This window comes from Pyrgilauda ruficollis, unplaced genomic scaffold, assembly GCF_017590135.1.
Source record: "Pyrgilauda ruficollis isolate IOZ18807 unplaced genomic scaffold, ASM1759013v1 scaffold55, whole genome shotgun sequence".
Taxonomy (NCBI): domain Eukaryota; kingdom Metazoa; phylum Chordata; class Aves; order Passeriformes; family Passeridae; genus Pyrgilauda; species Pyrgilauda ruficollis.
Window position 1 is genome coordinate 4,015,343 of NW_024527155.1, and position 16,656 is coordinate 4,031,998.

At 42.3% G+C, this 16,656-nt stretch overlaps 1 protein-coding gene and 1 long non-coding RNA gene across 2 annotated transcripts; one reads left to right on the forward strand and one right to left on the reverse strand.

Moving 5' to 3' along the window:
• Positions 1–77: 77 nt before the first annotated feature.
• Positions 78–3,815, forward strand: MYOD1 (myogenic differentiation 1). Its single transcript, XM_041481196.1, has 3 exons — positions 78–836; positions 2,297–2,375; positions 2,941–3,815. Exons 1-3 carry the CDS (start codon positions 282–284, stop codon positions 3,189–3,191), a joined length of 885 nt encoding a protein of 294 aa, XP_041337130.1. The 5' UTR covers positions 78–281; the 3' UTR covers positions 3,192–3,815.
• On the reverse strand, positions 3,614–5,754 carry LOC121360965. Its single transcript, XR_005956276.1, has 2 exons — positions 5,707–5,754; positions 3,614–5,229 (listed from the first exon to the last, which is right to left on the reverse strand). It is a non-coding gene; the product is annotated as an uncharacterized LOC121360965 (long non-coding RNA).
• Between the last annotated feature and the right edge of the window lie 10,902 nt (positions 5,755–16,656).

Consider the following 16,656-nt stretch of genomic DNA (forward strand, 5'->3'; position numbering starts at 1 on the left):
GGCCCCCGACCCGCCCGGCCGCGCCCCCCGACCCGCCCCGTCCCGACCCGCCGCGCCGGGGGGCTCGGCCATAAATACGGCCCCGAGTGGCGCTCCCGGACCGGCGCGGCTGCGGAGGGGGTCGGGGCAGCAGCCGGCGCTGGTGGCCTCGCCTGGGAGAGGCTGCGAGAGTCTCGGCTCTGCGCACCCGCCCGGCCGCAGAGCAGCCCGGTCGAAGGCCTCTCCGTTGCGAGCGCCTCGCTGTCCCCCCTGGCCTAGCCGCTGTCCCGTCTGCCGCCCCCATGGACTTACTTGGCCCCATGGAGATGACGGAGGGCTCCCTCTGCTCCTTCACAGCCGCCGATGACTTCTACGATGACCCGTGCTTCAACACGTCGGACATGCACTTCTTCGAGGACCTGGACCCCCGGCTGGTGCACGTCGGGGGTCTGCTGAAGCCCGAGGAGCACCCGCACCACCACGGGCACCACCACGGGCACGAGGAGGAGCACGTCCGGGCGCCCAGCGGGCACCACCAGGCTGGCCGCTGCCTGCTGTGGGCCTGCAAGGCGTGCAAGAGGAAGACCACCAACGCCGACCGCCGTAAGGCCGCCACCATGAGGGAGCGCCGGCGGCTCAGCAAGGTCAACGAGGCCTTCGAAACCCTCAAGCGCTGCACCTCCACCAACCCCAACCAGCGCCTGCCCAAGGTGGAGATCCTGCGCAACGCCATCCGCTACATCGAGAGCCTGCAGGCCCTGCTGCGGGAGCAGGAGGACGCTTATTACCCGGTGCTGGAGCACTACAGCGGGGAGTCGGACGCCTCCAGCCCCCGTTCCAACTGCTCCGATGGCATGGTGAGTGCTGCAGGGAGGACTCCCTGTCACCAAGGTGCCCTGGACGCTGTTGGTCCAAACCTGAGCAGGGCGAGTCGCCTCTTCCTGCCCTTCCTATAGCAGCTGCCTTCTGTACCTCCCCAGGCAGAAGACAAAGTCCTTTCTCGTGCCTTGAGCACCCGCAGCGAAGGGAGGTGGGGTCCCCACATGGCAGGATCTCTGGGAAGCAAGAAGAATCTCATACACACATTGTTCTCTGGGATAAGAAGTTAGGCAGGTTCCCCATGTCCTGGAGGAGCCAAGGCAAAGCTGCTGGGGGAGAACTGTGGGAAGCTGCCTGGAATGGGCGCCCGGGGGCATTGCCTGTGATTCCATAGCTCCTGAGGCATCTCTGTTTCCATCTTCTGCTGTATCATTACCTTTAAATCCTCGAAGGACAGCAGAGAGCAAGGGCCCCCTAGGATATGGTAGTTACAGGGGAATTGGTAAGAGTCTGAGTTTTGTTTTCTGCCATTCATCATGACAACAGGAGGAGTGTCTAAGCAACAAGAATTGTTTTTCTTGACCCTTAAGAACAAGATTATCCATTTCTCTTCTCACTTCATCCCCTCCATAGATATTTACAAGCAATAGGAAGGAGAATCCAGGCTTTCAGTCCTGTTTGTACATTATGGGCATGGGAGAAGAAGGGTGGGTGCCAGAGAGGGTGTTTCATCCCCACGTCTTTTGGCTGGGGCTGTAGGTTCAGCCTCTGGTCAAACTCTGGGCTGGTGGGATGTGGTGACCAGAGTCCAGGACAGCTCTCTGGATAGGCCCTTTCAGACCAGAGATTGTTTTTTGTGCTCTGGTGGGGATAGTCCTTACTGAGTTGAGTATCTGTGATTATGAGATACTTAACAGATTGGAGAGATTTGCACAAATTATTCCTCTTCAAGATACAGCCTCTTTTAATACAGGAATTTCATTGTGGATTAAACTATTGGAAACAAATATATTAGTCAATGTTCTAGAGCATTTTCTATATGAAATGGAAAGGGAAACTGAAGGAAATACAAAAGGGCAAGGTAGACAGAGGCTTGTAAAGAGGAATTCATGTTTAGAGAAATCTTCAAAAACTAAATTAAAAAGACATAATTCCCCTTTCACACAGGTCTCAGGACACTCAGGTCTCCCTCTTGTAAACTAAAGATACATGAAGGGCTGTATCTGATCAGAATGCTGGAAAGCCTCATCTCATCTGTAACGCTGCAGCATTCGATGCGAGAGTGGTAACTTAACTGTGGAACAGCTGTGCCATATGAAATATTCTGGGGTGGACCCCCTTCTAGCCAAGTTTTTCCTTACTCAAAGAATCTACAAGTTGATGGCATTTCAGACAGGACTGGAATGATGGCAACAGACCAGAGCCTGAAATATGAAATTAGATGGTTCCTGGGATTTGGGTAAGAGTCTGACCTCACTTGGATTTCTCTCCTTCCCAGATGGAGTACAGCGGGCCTCCTTGCAGCTCTCGCAGAAGGAACAGCTATGATAGCAGCTACTACACAGAGTCCCCAAACGGTGAGTACGCGCCCTAACAGCAGTGTGAAACACCGAGACAGAGGCAGGCAGTGCAGCAGCTTTCCTGCGCCTGCTCCATGTCCAGCTGGGCTGAGAGAGGAGCTTGCCTTTCCAGCCAGCAAGCCATTGTTGCTGGTAGAGGCACTGGATTTCCTCTAGGTGTATTTGCAAATATGGGGATGTGTTATAGCTGTATTTCTCGTTTTGCAACTCTTAACAGTTGGATAGAAGTATGTTATTCCCTGCAACTAATTTCAGCATTTAACCATATTCTACATGAAGACTTCTTACTCTGTCATTGATCCAAAATGGAGTAATTTATGATTGATTTCAAATCTGCTCTTCCCTTGTATGGACTCAGTGAAGCCTTAGATCCTCCCTGTCCCCAGAGCAGCACACTGTGGTTGGACCTCTCTTCCTTTTTGAAATTATAATCTGTTTTCTGACTATTGGTGTCCTTCACCAATATCCATTTCCTGAGTCTTCACATGCCCACAAGTGTGTAGTGCCCACTGATGTTACTTACCCATTGGATAATCTGAGCACCTTTTTGTCTGTTTTTTAGATCCAAAGCATGGGAAGAATTCTGTTGTTTCCAGTCTCGATTGCCTCTCAAGCATTGTAGAGAGGATTTCCACAGATAATTCCACATGCCCTATACTGCCTCCGGTGGAAACTGTTGCTGAAGGGAGTCCCTGTTCCCCTCCAGAAGGAGTAAATCTGAGTGATGCTGGAGCCCAAATTCCTTCCCCCACCAACTGCACCCCACTCCCCCAGGATAACAGCAGCAGCAACCCCATCTACCAAGTGCTATAAGGACCCCTCCAGCTGGACTGCACCAAAACCAATTTGCTCGTTTGGCCTCGCTCAAGACCTGCCTTCTAAGGTTGAAAAGACTTCTTAAGACTTGTTCCAATTTTAAAATATCACTGAAAATTCCTTCAACTATCTAACTTTGCAAACCTGTATCACTTCAAAGTACACATAGTTATTTATTGGTTGTTAAACTAAAGTTATTTAATACGTCTAGAGATAAAATCGTATACCATGAAATGGCCAATGTTTAATCTGGGCTGTGGGGAATAGGAAACTGGCTCTTGAATGTGGAGGAAAATAGAAATCTACAGCAGTAGTGGCATGATAGATCCTTCCTATTACTCCTGTTCTGGCCAAAATAAGGTTGTGGACCATTTTTTATAAAACTTTTGTATAATTGTAAATAAGAGTTGCTTTCCAAAAAAAAAAAAAAAAGAAAAAAAAAAAAAAAAAAAGAAAAAAAATTAAAAAAAGAAAAAACCAAAAATTTAAAAAGGGGAAAAATTTAAAAATATTTAATATTGCTTGGTTTGTTGTGTCAAACTTTAACTTTATATATTTATACGATTTGGTTGCCAAGAATGTTTTCAACAGTATTCTAAATAAAGACCCTTATTTATAAAATCTGTGGTGTTATCTTGACTTTCGTTAGGGCTTCTAGAATTACTAGTGCATTTAGGAGTGGTATTAGATCGCTGCCTTGGCAGGAAGAAGATACAGGCTCTGATTCAGCAAAGAAATCAAGAACATGCTTCAGTTGCACTACTTTGCATAAATATGCTGCTGTCAAAGGGTCTCCTTTCTTCATACTCTGTTGTGGTCACTGCTAAACCTGGACCTGAGCATCACAGATCATTATTAGAAGGATCAATAAATAAACATGTTTCTCCTCCTGCCCCCAAAATTTACAATTACATTGTAGGGCTTGATCTTACAAAGATGTGTTGAAACTAAGAATCACAAAAAATTAGACACTCCAAATTCCAGTGTAGCTACTGAAACCATACAAAACTCACAAGAACAGGTACTACATTTTGGGACAAGTGTTCACATTTTTCATTCAAGTTCTATTTAAGTGTTTGTGCCAAGTTCATGTATTCTCAGGTATTAAAACTAATTGCAAAAGAGTTTTTGTCATAAAGTTCAAGTCACAGTTTTCCTCAAGTTCAAGCTGGAATGTAGGCCAAAGATAGGCAGTTTTAATTTGGATTTGAACTTTATGCATCTCTGGCAGCACTGCTGCAGGGATTTGCTTCTTGTTTAGAGCCTCTCTAAAAATAACCAGTGGGCTCTGTTTCATTCAGTATCTATGTGTAACCTTGAAAGCTGGCTGTGCAACTGAAAAATGTTTAGCCCTGAGCTGGTTGTCATTGGAAAAAAACAATCAGGGCATTTCTGTGCATCTGGACAAGAATAACCAGCAACTGCGACCTGTTTCTTATCACATCCCTATGATTTATGGATTTTGTAGAAACATCACAGTAAAATAAAAACAAAAAACACACTGGAAACCAATCTAGGTATCGTCACCATCCCTAAATACTTTGATGACAGACCAGTCATTGTATTCTCTATTAGGTGACTCTTATAGAAGGAGTTTGTGCAGCTCTTACCTTAAGCAGGAAAATGAAAGAGGGAACAGCTAATTCCAGGGAATGTCTCCCACTCCTTTAATTGTGTATGACCTTGAAGATCAATGTTCTGTGGAGAGGAGAGGAGCAAGCTGCCATGTGTTGAGCAGAGCAATGCAGTTGCTTCTCCTTCTTTCTGGGGCAGTCATGCTCCAAGCTTGGTGATTTATCTGAAGCCAGAGGGGCAGGGATGGTAGCAGCCATGGGTATTCCTTCCTCATCCCTGAGCTTGTGGTCATGGTGGATGATAAATCAATGTCAAGGCACGGGACCATTCTGTGGAGCAGCCATGGACCAGACTGGAGCAGACCTGGAGACTCCCATGGACCAGAGGAGCCTCCAAGGCAGGATTGGCCACGCAGCATCTTCAGCAAAGTCCAACTTTGTAAAGGTCTCCCACTGATTCCCTGTGGACAGAAAACACTTCAGCCCATAAAGACTGAGCTTACCCCTTTCAATTTTCCATTAAAAGCAAAAATCAAACTAATTTGAGAATGTGCTAATTCATACTATCATGAATCAGGAGGGTACTATTAAGGCTGGAAAAATAGCCCAGGTTAGTTAGAAGCCTGTATCCCTTATAAAAGCTAAGGAAAGACAGTTGCCTCAACAATCAGGACCTCACACATCATCAATATCATTTTCATTGCCTTCAGCAATCAAGCCCACAATGCAAAAAATTTTAAAAAATGCTTTAGTGAAATACTAAAATCTTTTAATCCCCATAATTTGAGGCTGGTAAAAGTATCCATTTTACTGCCATTAAATGGCAACCAAAAGTATTTTGGCGGCTCAGGAACAACAGAGGCTCTGGACATGCTGGCAGCACACAGTTCATGCCTGCCTTGCTTGCACCCCACTTCTGAGGGACACAATGGGGGTACCTGGCTCTAGGGCTGGCATGGCAGAGCGGGCACAGGGCACTGGTGCTCAACAATGTACACTCAGTTCCATGTGAAGTCATGTATATTGCATTTCACTGATTTATTTTAGCCACCCGAGTTTCCACATACTGATGTTAATGTTACAACAGAGAACAGGCATTTAGCACATCCCAAAATAGATGGATGGATGGATGGATGATGAGGAAAAAATATTCATAGGTTTCCTATGCAGAGCCCATCTTTCTCCCATTGATGTCAGTGAGAAAAGTTCACTGGAGTAAGGCCAAAGGGCGTCAGCACTGATAAATACATGTTTAGGTTACAAATATTTTTTTTTTTACTTAGATAAGAAAAATTGTTCCCCTGTGCCATTTTTTTCTGTTTATTTCTAAGGTAATAAATATATTTAAAACAAAGCCCTGTGCATCAAGAGGACAGCATGTAACTGATAGAAATATATCCCAGTCTATGAGTAAATATTTTGAGGCTAGTAATATTTGGATTCAGAGCTTTAGTTTAGTTCTGACACAGCCAAGGAGCATATGCAAGGCTGATCCAACATACACAAACTTTGGTTCTTAAATTGGTCTCCTGAAGATGAGTTTAGGCATTTAGGGTTGATCCTACAAGACAAAGTGTAGCCTACCTTGGTCTACAGAAACACTCCAGCATGGGCTCTGAACACAAAATGGTAATCTGAAAGTTTATATCACATAAACTTTCCAGTTCAGTGTGATGTTTCCTAAGGAACACTGCTTCCAAAGGCAAAGTCATACAGATACAAACAAATAAAGGAAAGTAGCTGTCTTCAAACATAGTGATAAGTGTGCATTTTAGCAATGCTTGATTTGATTTGGTAGCTTAAGAAAGCACTGCATGATAAACCCATCATTACTGGTTTATCTCACTCAAACCACTGCTATGGAAAAAGTGAAGAGGAATACATTTATACCTCACTTACATGTAATAAATGCTCCGATTTTACATTTCATCAGATCATTTGCCAGTATGAGAATGAAGAGGGTCTTTTTCCTACTTTCAATATTCCACAACAAAGTGCAATAAAATTGCAAATAACAATGTTAAACACCATTTCCTGCATTATCATAGCAATACTGCTACAGAAGTATTTCACATACTGAACATTCAATTTTAGGTAAAAGATATATGAACTATTCCTGGTATATGTTTTCCCTTTAAAAAGATTTTATTATCTGTATCCAAATATGTTAAAGAAATATTAAATTGGCAGTTGCTTCACACCAGAAGCTCTTCTAAAATGACTTGTCATTTTCAACTCAAGATAAAGACCTTAAAAAAATCCCTTGAAAGTGGACAGAAAAGCAGTTTTAATTTTACATCTTACATTTTGCAGAGATATTTGAAAGGTTCATAGTGTGCAAAGGGCCAAAACAGCCATCTTCAGAAGAACTACATCCAAAACAGACAACAAAACCTTTGTACCTCATACCTCATGAATTTTAACGAATTAATTAATTAATATTTCATTTTTGTTTAAAAATTTCCTTGAAATCAGTAGGAATATTTCCAGCTTCAGTAGGAATACTTGCAGGCTACTGCACATAATACTGTCTGGGATAGTGTTCATGTAGCAGTGCAAAGCCAGGAGAAACTCCCTGCTGTGACCCTTTGCTCGTGCTCTGGTCACTGACCCATTTCTGTCACAACGCTTTCAGATGTGCCGATGCCCCTGAGCACAGCCCTCTGAACAAGCTGCCAGGCTTTAGTGCTCACCTGATCTTGAAAGTACCATCCAGAAACTGCCCCCATAATAGTGCTGAAAGCCTACAACAGTTCCTAAATGAGTGGCTGACACGCAGCCTCTGATAGCAGGAGATGGTATGAAGGTCATTTCACATAACTTGCATGTGGCAATCTTGGCTTCACAAGCAGTAGGTAAAAAGGCCTCTGTAGAGTTAGAGTGCAAATCTCTGACAGCATGACCTGGGATCATCTGGGGAGGCACATCCAAGTACCTCATTAAGCACTATTTACTATCAGCTCACCCTCCCTCAGCCTTTCAAATCACTGGTTTTCTAGTAAAACTGTTGAACAGCCATGACCTCCTCTCCTTGATGGATGCAGCATGCTCCCTTCTCCACAGGCTTGTTGCACAACTGGGAATGTCATTAAGTGGAGACCTTTCCATATTTGACATTTCAGGGCTAACAAGGGAGGGGATGGTTCCTAGCGTAATACAGAAGAGCTGTCAGATAGTCCTTTCCCTCCCAGGACCCAGTAGGATTTAGGAACATGTCACTTCGGCCAGTACAAGGAATGCAGAAATTTCCCTGTGGACCCAGAAACCTACATTTTGCATACACAGCCACTTCTGAATAAAGATCTTAACAATGTAAGCTAATGGTGAAAACTGATCTATCCTGTAACCATGGGGTGATAGAAAACCTCAGGGGTTTCCCAATAATACAGCCAACATGGCACTGAATTTACATTTTCTTACTACAGCACTAATTACTTTTATCATCTACAAGCATCTTAGCAACATCAACAAGTGTGCTATTTTATGTAATACTCAATGCATAACCTCACATTTATCAATAGCAAGGCAAATACTGTAACTATTTATTTAAAAATTACTAAAAACTAAAAACAGACAATAACCCACTTAATCACATGACTGAGGGAGGTTGCAATTTTCATTGGGATGTTGTTATTTTTTGTTGGCAGTCAGATTCACTCAGAAGCCTGTGTCTCAGCACAGTTACCACCTAGTGCTGCATATCCATGGCAGGAAAAGGGGTCCCCCAATCTCCACAGTTCTCCCTTAACCCACCTGAACTGACCTTAAGCCTTTTCTGGTCCAACAGCCACATCTGCTGGGAAAAATATTAACTACAGTTCTTCCTGAAATCGTTGCTTGGTGAACTCCATGTTCTGTTTCATCATCTTTCCATAATGTAAGGTTTGGTGGTGCAGAAATAGCAAAAATATTCGCAGTCTTCAGACAGCACCTGGAGGCCCATACACTAGGACCATCAAGAAAAATATATTGGAAAAAACTATTTCCTCCCTACCAAGAACCTTCTACAGAAACAGAGAGAAAAAACTGTACGAATAGTATAGTTGGTTGGGTTTTGGCTTTTTTTAATGCTAGACAAATTCTAGGGCACCACTCTATTTTTCTTTAAGTGAAAAATAAAGACAAAAGGAGGGAGAAAATGGAAGGTCTTTGAATGCATTGTATGGCCTGTGCTGAGAGCAGTGGTCCTGAGGGAGACAGGCTGCTTGCCCAGAAGGCAGGTGGGGAAGATGCAGAGGAACTGCAGAGGACAGCAGGATCACAGTGACATTTTCTGGTGACAAAGTCCCTCAGTAGGGCACGAATCTTGGCCAGCAGACCAAGGGAGGTGATTTTCCCCTCTACTCTGCTCTGGTGGGATCCCACCTGGAGCTGTGCTTCCAGCTCTGGGTCCTCAGCACAGAAGGGATATTGACCTGTTGGGGCGAGTGCAGAGGAGGCCACCAAGATGATCAGAGGGATGGAGCACCTCTCCTATGAGGAAAGGCTGAGAGAGTTGGGATTGTTTAGCCTGGAAAAGAGAAGGCTTCAGGGTGGCCTTCCAGTACCTGAAGGAAAATACAAGAAAGATGAAGAGACACTATTTAAAAGACCATGTAGTGACAGGATAAAGGGGAATGGTTTCAAGCTGAAAGAGAGTAGGTTTAGATTAGGTATTAGAAAGAAATTCTTTACTGTGAGATTGGTGAGACACTGGCACAGGTTGCCCAGAGAAATTGTGGGTGCCCCATCCCTGGAAGTGTTCAAGGCCAAGCTGCATGGAGCTCTGAGCAGCCTGGTCTAGTGAGAGGTGTCCCTTTCCATAGCAGAGGGGTTGGAACAAGATGATCTTTAAGGTCCTTTCCAACACCAACCATTCTATGATTCCTTTTATACTTCGGCCACACAACATTCTTTTTTTTTTTCACATCAGTGCTCTGCTTCTGAATCCTAAACCAAATGAAACAATACCTTTTTGTCCTGAATTTTTTTACTTGTTTTTATGGCACCTGTGAACTTCCTGAGGCAGGAGCCTGACAAGCCACATTTGAGAGCTGCAGCTTGCTGCAGTGTCAAAGTACCTTTTTGAACCAACTAGCAGTGTGTAGGCTTTTCTCCAGGCCACCGGAGGGCGGCATTTCCATGAAAAACAGGACTTCGAGGTTTTTTTTGTTTTTTTTTTTTTTTTTTTTTAGTGTATACATTCCTTTTTCTCCCCCTAAGCTCTCACATCTAACTCTTTCTCAGCTCAGGTAGAGAGTATCATTTCACACCGTGACAAATGAAATCAATGAGCCAAATCCCCACCCAGTGTAAATTCATCAGTCTTGCTGGCGGTTGACACAGTGTATCGGGATTATTACAGCAAGTACAAGCTCATGGTTTGAGTTTGGATGCTCAAAGATGCATTTTTATGGAAAAAAACTACAGGCTTTTTTGGCAAGGCATCCTGATATGTGGACTAAAGTTCAGGATGAAGAGCATCACAAAGCAAATCATTTTTGCAATCATAGAACAGCTTGTAAAGGGAGACCCATTCTCCATGCAGGGCACGTAATGCTCTCATTACAGATCTAATGGCATAGAAATACAAATGGATGCAAGGGGGTTCATGTGTCACACGTGTTCCTTTGTATGGGACAGGTCACACTAACATCCCTTTGTTCCCATTGGAAAGGAAGCGGGTATGTGCTAGGCACTCACTCTCTATGCTCTCAAAGGCTGTCCTCTGCAGAACTCCACACTTGAAACAGCTTGCAGTTGAAAGCCAGCTGCACAAAATGTAGTCCCAAACATGCCTTTCAAAAGCTTCACAAATGCCAATTACATTAAGCTATAAGAAAAAAAGCAACGAAGTAATGTGCCTAATTAACAAAGCTAGAGATGGAGCCAGCCACTTGGTTTGAAGTACTTCCAAGAGAGATGTTAAGTGCAATGGTCAGGGCAACTCTGGAAGAAATAAATTAACATGCTGGGTTAATATTTCAAGCTCTGTGGGAGTAAAAACTGTGTGTGGTAAGGGGAAACAAAGGTAAAAATATCACAGGGTGCTATCCTGTTTGTTTGTTTGCCAAGGACACTTTAGCTTTTGCCATTTATTATTCTTCATGGTATGCTCAAAATTATGCAAGAAGACATAAAAGTGTCAGCATTGCATCACTGGCCTTGCTAAATTTATATTTTACCCACCTGTTAAATCTCAGCTCAAGGTCAAGAGAAAAACCATTTTAAGTGAATGGACTATGAGATAGACACATTCATGAGAAATATCTTAGTAGGGTTCTTTTATCTGTAGTACTGTCTGCAACCACAGCTTAAAAGACTCCCCACACTACAGGACAACAGTGGAGTTTTGTTCTGGTCCTCATAAGTAAGAACTGACTGACAGCTGCCTGGTTCCAAATCTTAGATACCTGTGGTTGGGAAAGCTCAGGCCTTCACAAACTTTCTAGTTCCAGCAAGTAGTGTGGCTTGAATCCATTCCAGTACTCATCTGTTGGCAGCTGTTTCCATCTGCTCCTTCTTGAACCATTCTGCTCACTCCCTAGGGAAGAGCAGGAGGACGGTCACGCAATGAACTCGCTTGTTGTGAGCTGGCTGCTTGTGTTTTACCCCAATCTGTCATCTCACCTCACGTGCTCTCTGGCCTTTTTTTGCCATAAGAATTCTGAGTTCTGCTCTGCACCTAAGGGGGAAAAGAAACCCCAAACCAACCATTTCTCAAATTATTCCTTCTTTTAAGTACAAATAATTATTATGAACAAGAGATACACAAAAGATTGATCGGATCACTGAGTCCTCACAGCTAATCACACAGTGATTCCTGCACATATGTTTTGCAGCTAAAAGTGTCTGACATACCTTCACTTTGTGATGAGGGAAGGCAGATGCTCTTCAAGCACTCCATGACCATTACCTGTGGCTTTTTTTGGTTTGGTTCTGTGGTAAAACACAAAATGGAGAACGAGAAAAAAAATCAAAAATAACATTTTCTATTTTAGACATCAGTGTTTATGTTTCCAGACTTGCAGCTGAGCCTTTAGGAACTTTGGTTGACTGAGCAAATGTCTATGCACATTAAGGCTTCTCTCTTAATTTGTCCCATTGCTATTTTATGTACTTGTTAACTTGATATCTACACATTAACATTAATTGGCCAGAGTAAGCAAAAGATTTTATTTTTTCTTAACCAAGATAATTAGTTTTATATTTTCATCTTTGAAAGTTTTAATTTATACTTTGATATATTATCTCTAGCCTGATTTCCAACTAGACCAAATCCCCTCAAATCTCAACACTTTCAGGTGTACCTGAAAATGTAAACTTTTTTTCAGAAACATCTTTTCTTTTTTCAGTTCCAAAGTACCTGAAAGTACATCCCTAAATATAAGCAGCATTCTGCAGATCCTATTCAGCCTAGGGTTCAGAGGGGAGAAATAATCAATAAGAGAAGCAATACAACAGAATATGGAAACAAAGCTGAAGAAGACTCCATTAGTAACACAAATGCAATCATCTGGGTTTTACCCTAGCCAGAATTATACATATTTGTGGATATAATGGTCAAAATCCCTCCTAAGGGCTTTACAAGCATAAACTCAGGAAAACAGAATGATTTCACTGACTTGCCCCGTCACCTTTTCTGTGCTGCACTGTCCTTTGCAGCATGCATCTGTCTGCTTGGATTATGCAGTGGTCAAACTGGGCCACACGAGCACAGCACCACCTCAGCACTTCTGCATGGAAACCTTTCTATATAATGAAGGCTTCTGAAGGGGCTTGGCATGATAAAGCAATGAGGAAACATATCAGCCCACATCCTGAATTCCTACCACACAATCAACCATTTCCTCCACTTTTTAACAGGCAGGATAAGCTGGTGAACAATTTCAGAAGAACTTGTAGAAATCTATTGTATTTTTTATTACGGTTGGAAAATTTTCAAAGAAAAAAAGTCTTTGTTATAGATTTGAGAACTGGACCCTCCTTTTTTCTCACTCCTCCATAGGAAAGCCAATAAACATGCTATTGTAGGCCCTCTTAGGATGAGATTCCATCCTAGAAGAGCAGAAAGGTCCAAGTTTGTATGAGAATGGAGCATTTCTTAAGGAAGACCCAACTCTGATTTCTTGCAGGCCAACTCTGAATACCTTGTCCCACTGTGATCATTCTCTGCTTCCTCATTATTTCCCAATTCCTTCTACTGCTGGGCTACCTAGAGGCAAAGACTACAACTGCAAAACCTGGCAGAACCCACAGATGAATCAGACTGAATCAGTAAACAATGACTAAAAGTGCAGCGTCATAGGAACAAGCATATCACTGTGCCTCAAGTTAAATCGTTTAAATACAAACCTGCTGCAAATCTTAACAGGAATTCCAGCCACAGTCTGGAGGGCTGGTATCGTCCTATTGCACTGGAATTCCTACAGAAGTCTTCCCCAGGTCCTGGAAACCTGGTGGAGCATGTTCCTGCTTCCTGGAGTGCAGAAACCATTCATTATAGCGTGTCCCAGAAGGGAAAGGCAGAGGACAAGCTAATAGAGGTGCCATCCCTTCACTATTGCCTTTCTTCTAGCTCTGAACACTTCATTTAACTGGAACAAAGGCTGCTGTCAATGCTGAGGCATAGGCCCAGGCATGAGACAGGATAAAGAAACCTTCATTTCCAGAAGCTGGTCCAAGATTTGGGAAAGAAAGTGGATTTTGCTTTCCATTTACTCATATTTATATTGTACAAATCCCAGCTTTTGACAAAAGAAATGCAGCACATTTCATCCTCAGTGCTAATTATTTAACTAGCATCACTGGAACTATTATACTTTATATCTCTTCATATGCAACATTCAGATAATTACTTCAACAGGATTAAATGTCATATTTCATGGGACTGGCTGTGTAAATATTTACAAAGCTAGAGAACAGAAAAGACATCTCAGAGTTATGGATTCATGTCAAATATTGAGAAGCTGGGTTAATCAAGGGATTTAAGTAATGCTTTAAACCTTTGAGTCAGCATTGTTGAGATTTATTTAAACTACTCTTACCTTTTAGCATCTAAAGTTTTACAAATCGTTTATAACAATAAAGACTTACAGGCCATTTTCCCATCTGTATGTCTGAGGACATTTCAGTTACTATTGTGAACTCAGTAGGCTGAACAAGTAATAACAGCTGTGAAAAGTGAATCATTCAACAAAAACAAAGTTCTCATTTCACAAAAAAAAAAAAAAAGGTAAGAAATGTTCTAATTATTTTGTTGTATTAGAGAAATAGCCAGCTGATGGGCAAGCTTATACATTTTATAAAATGGAGCATATTGCGTACTCCTTGGTCAGAAACAGACCCTATTTTTTTCTGGTTTTTTGGTGGTTAAATGAAAAAGATACACTTGCAGCACTGAGAGCTGCACGCCTTTTTCAAGAAAAGACTAGCACCTCCTGTTCTGTATTCTGTATATAGTAGTTGTGAAATACATATATCTGTATCTATGTGTTTGTGTCTGTTGCTATGTTCATGCACCTGCAAATTGGCGGAGATCTTAAAAACATAATGACAGCATCAGTAGAGTTTTGTTTTCAGAAAAGGCTGACTAGGCCAGTCTGAGAAAGTCAAGGACCTTCTAGGACCCCCAAAATAAATCAGCTAATAAAATAAAGCCAAGTCCCTGGCCTTTTCTGAAACTCTAGCTGCAGTACATGGTAGGAGTTAAATGGTTCCAACCTATGTGCCCTCTTTTGGCAATGCAGATTCAGAGCCCTCAGGATGACTGAGCTCAGCTTGTAGTAAAGAGTTTAGATAAGGGGTTTTTTGTGATGTGCTGACAGGAAACTTCCAATTGCAAGCTCAATTTTCCTCATCACCAGCTGGATTTTTGCTGGATCACACCTAGATCAGCATGAAGAAGAGGGATAAATCTATATCCTTCCATAACAAGGTATTGTAACAAAGTAGCACATTAGCTGTATGCCTAATTTCAGATGCTTAAAGTAGATTTTGCTGTGATTTAGCCCCATGATTTCTTGAGGGGCAATTATTTCTGTTTAGGAGAATGTCTCATCAAAGACAAATCCTGACACTTTTACTACAGCCTGGACTTGAGGACGTGCTCCAAAAGAAGCACAGTCCTACACCCAGGCCAGATTTAAGGAACTGAGGGTGAGACAGAAAACTCACCAGTTTTTTGCCGTGCTTATTGCCTTTTTTGCCAGGAAGGTGCAGTCTTCTCTTTCCCTACAGGTAAAACAGTTTAGAAATCTCCCTAGTCCTTCAGCAAGCAGCAGAACACCACTTCCACCACCTTGCCTTACTCGTGGACACCATCTCTATAATTGTATCTTGGTTCCATCTCCCATCAATTTTCAGCAAAACCAAATGGATTCAGGTGGGAGTTTCTCTTAGTTAATGGAGTGGGTAAAGACCAAATATGATCTCTAACATGTCACAGTGCTACTTCCATTTTTTTTCCAGAACAGCTTCCATTTATCTCACAGTTCGGTGCACACCTTCTGAAGGATCCCGAAGGAATTTGCAAATCAAAAAAGAACATTCACTCAGAAACGTCAGCCCAGTAGAAATGGATGAACAAGTGCAACTCATCAGGCAGAGCACAGCAAATACTTCTCAGCTCAAAGCAAAGCCATGCAACAGTTGGAAAACATGGATGGGAATGAAGTACATATTCAAGCAAAACTGAAGCAATTAAGAATAAAAAAATCCAGCTATAAAAGTCTAGGAGCAAGCATTTAGCCATAAATTCTGCTGCTCTGGTTACTCTCATTAAAAGCATCATGCCTTCTTTGTATCAGGCTTTGGGCTACACATCTCTTCAGACATGCAGCCTCTCTATGACTCCCTCAGTCAACACCAAGCATGAACCCACAATTTTTTTCTCTATTCTCATTATTTCTATGAAAGGCTTTCATCCAATTAATGACAATTCAGAGAGGTAAATCTAGCCTTTCAGAAAAGTAATAACATCTATGTGATTGCAGCTGCTTTATTTTTAAATGATTTTCAAGGACAAAATGAGTTCATTGCATGCTGAAGTCCATCATAGCTTTCCATTTGAAGACCTCAAACCAAATGATTTACAAGAGTCAGTGCTAACAGATAGAGCAATTCACAGCATGATGTAATCTAAAACTGATAAAAAACTGCACTGAAATACTGTTGAGTTGTCATGAATTTAATACAAGAGAGCACAGGCTGAATTATAGCATTCAAGCATTGCAAAACTGGTCCTCCAACCCTGGCTGCCTTTTCTTTTGAGGTTATAACTCTTACAAATAATTCTCTCAGCCTCCTACAGCTTTAAAACATTTTGAAAGTATTCTCCAGTTTTATTCATAGTTGTGCACAAAGTCACAGGTTCTCTCAACGTCTCCTTTTCCTCTTCATATTATTACAATGGGTCATTCTTTTTCTTTGAAGATAAACTGAGTGATGAAGTCAGAGCTAGGCTTACATTTCAGGAGCGGGAGCTTCTTCAGCAGTCACCATTGTTGGTGTCCTCACTAGAAACCCCAGTGAAGGAAGAGGCTACAGAAGAATGCAGAATCAAGTGCTCTTGACACACTAGTAAAGCACCAAAGCATACAGCAAAGCTTCCTGATGTGCACTTCTGTGCCTATACAGCCCTGGGATTTGGGTCTGTCAATCCAGTGTCTTCGGTAAGAGGCAAAATATCTTCATACGATAATGAATATAATTAAATAAAATTTTAGAGAAAGGTTAAAATTTTACTTCAAATTAATGAGTTACTAAGTTTAGAAGCGTTAGGGAATATATGCTCAGTCATCTCCCACACTGAGAAGAAAGCTCCTTTGGAGTTAGAAATCACTGCAGTTCTCAGCTAAAGAAGTAGAGAGCAGGGGGATTAACAAAAGAATAGCATGTGAACCCACTAG

Bases quoted from the DNA above. Each gene is read 5' to 3' on its own strand.
- MYOD1 (XM_041481196.1), top strand. From the start codon at position 282: ATGGACTTACTTGGCCCCATGGAGATGACGGAGGGCTCCCTCTGCTCC. The intron at 837-2,296 runs GTGAGTGCTGCA...TCTCCTTCCCAG, and splicing joins CCAACTGCTCCGATGGCATG to ATGGAGTACAGCGGGCCTCC. The intron at 2,376-2,940 runs GTGAGTACGCGC...TCTGTTTTTTAG, and splicing joins CTACACAGAGTCCCCAAACG to ATCCAAAGCATGGGAAGAAT.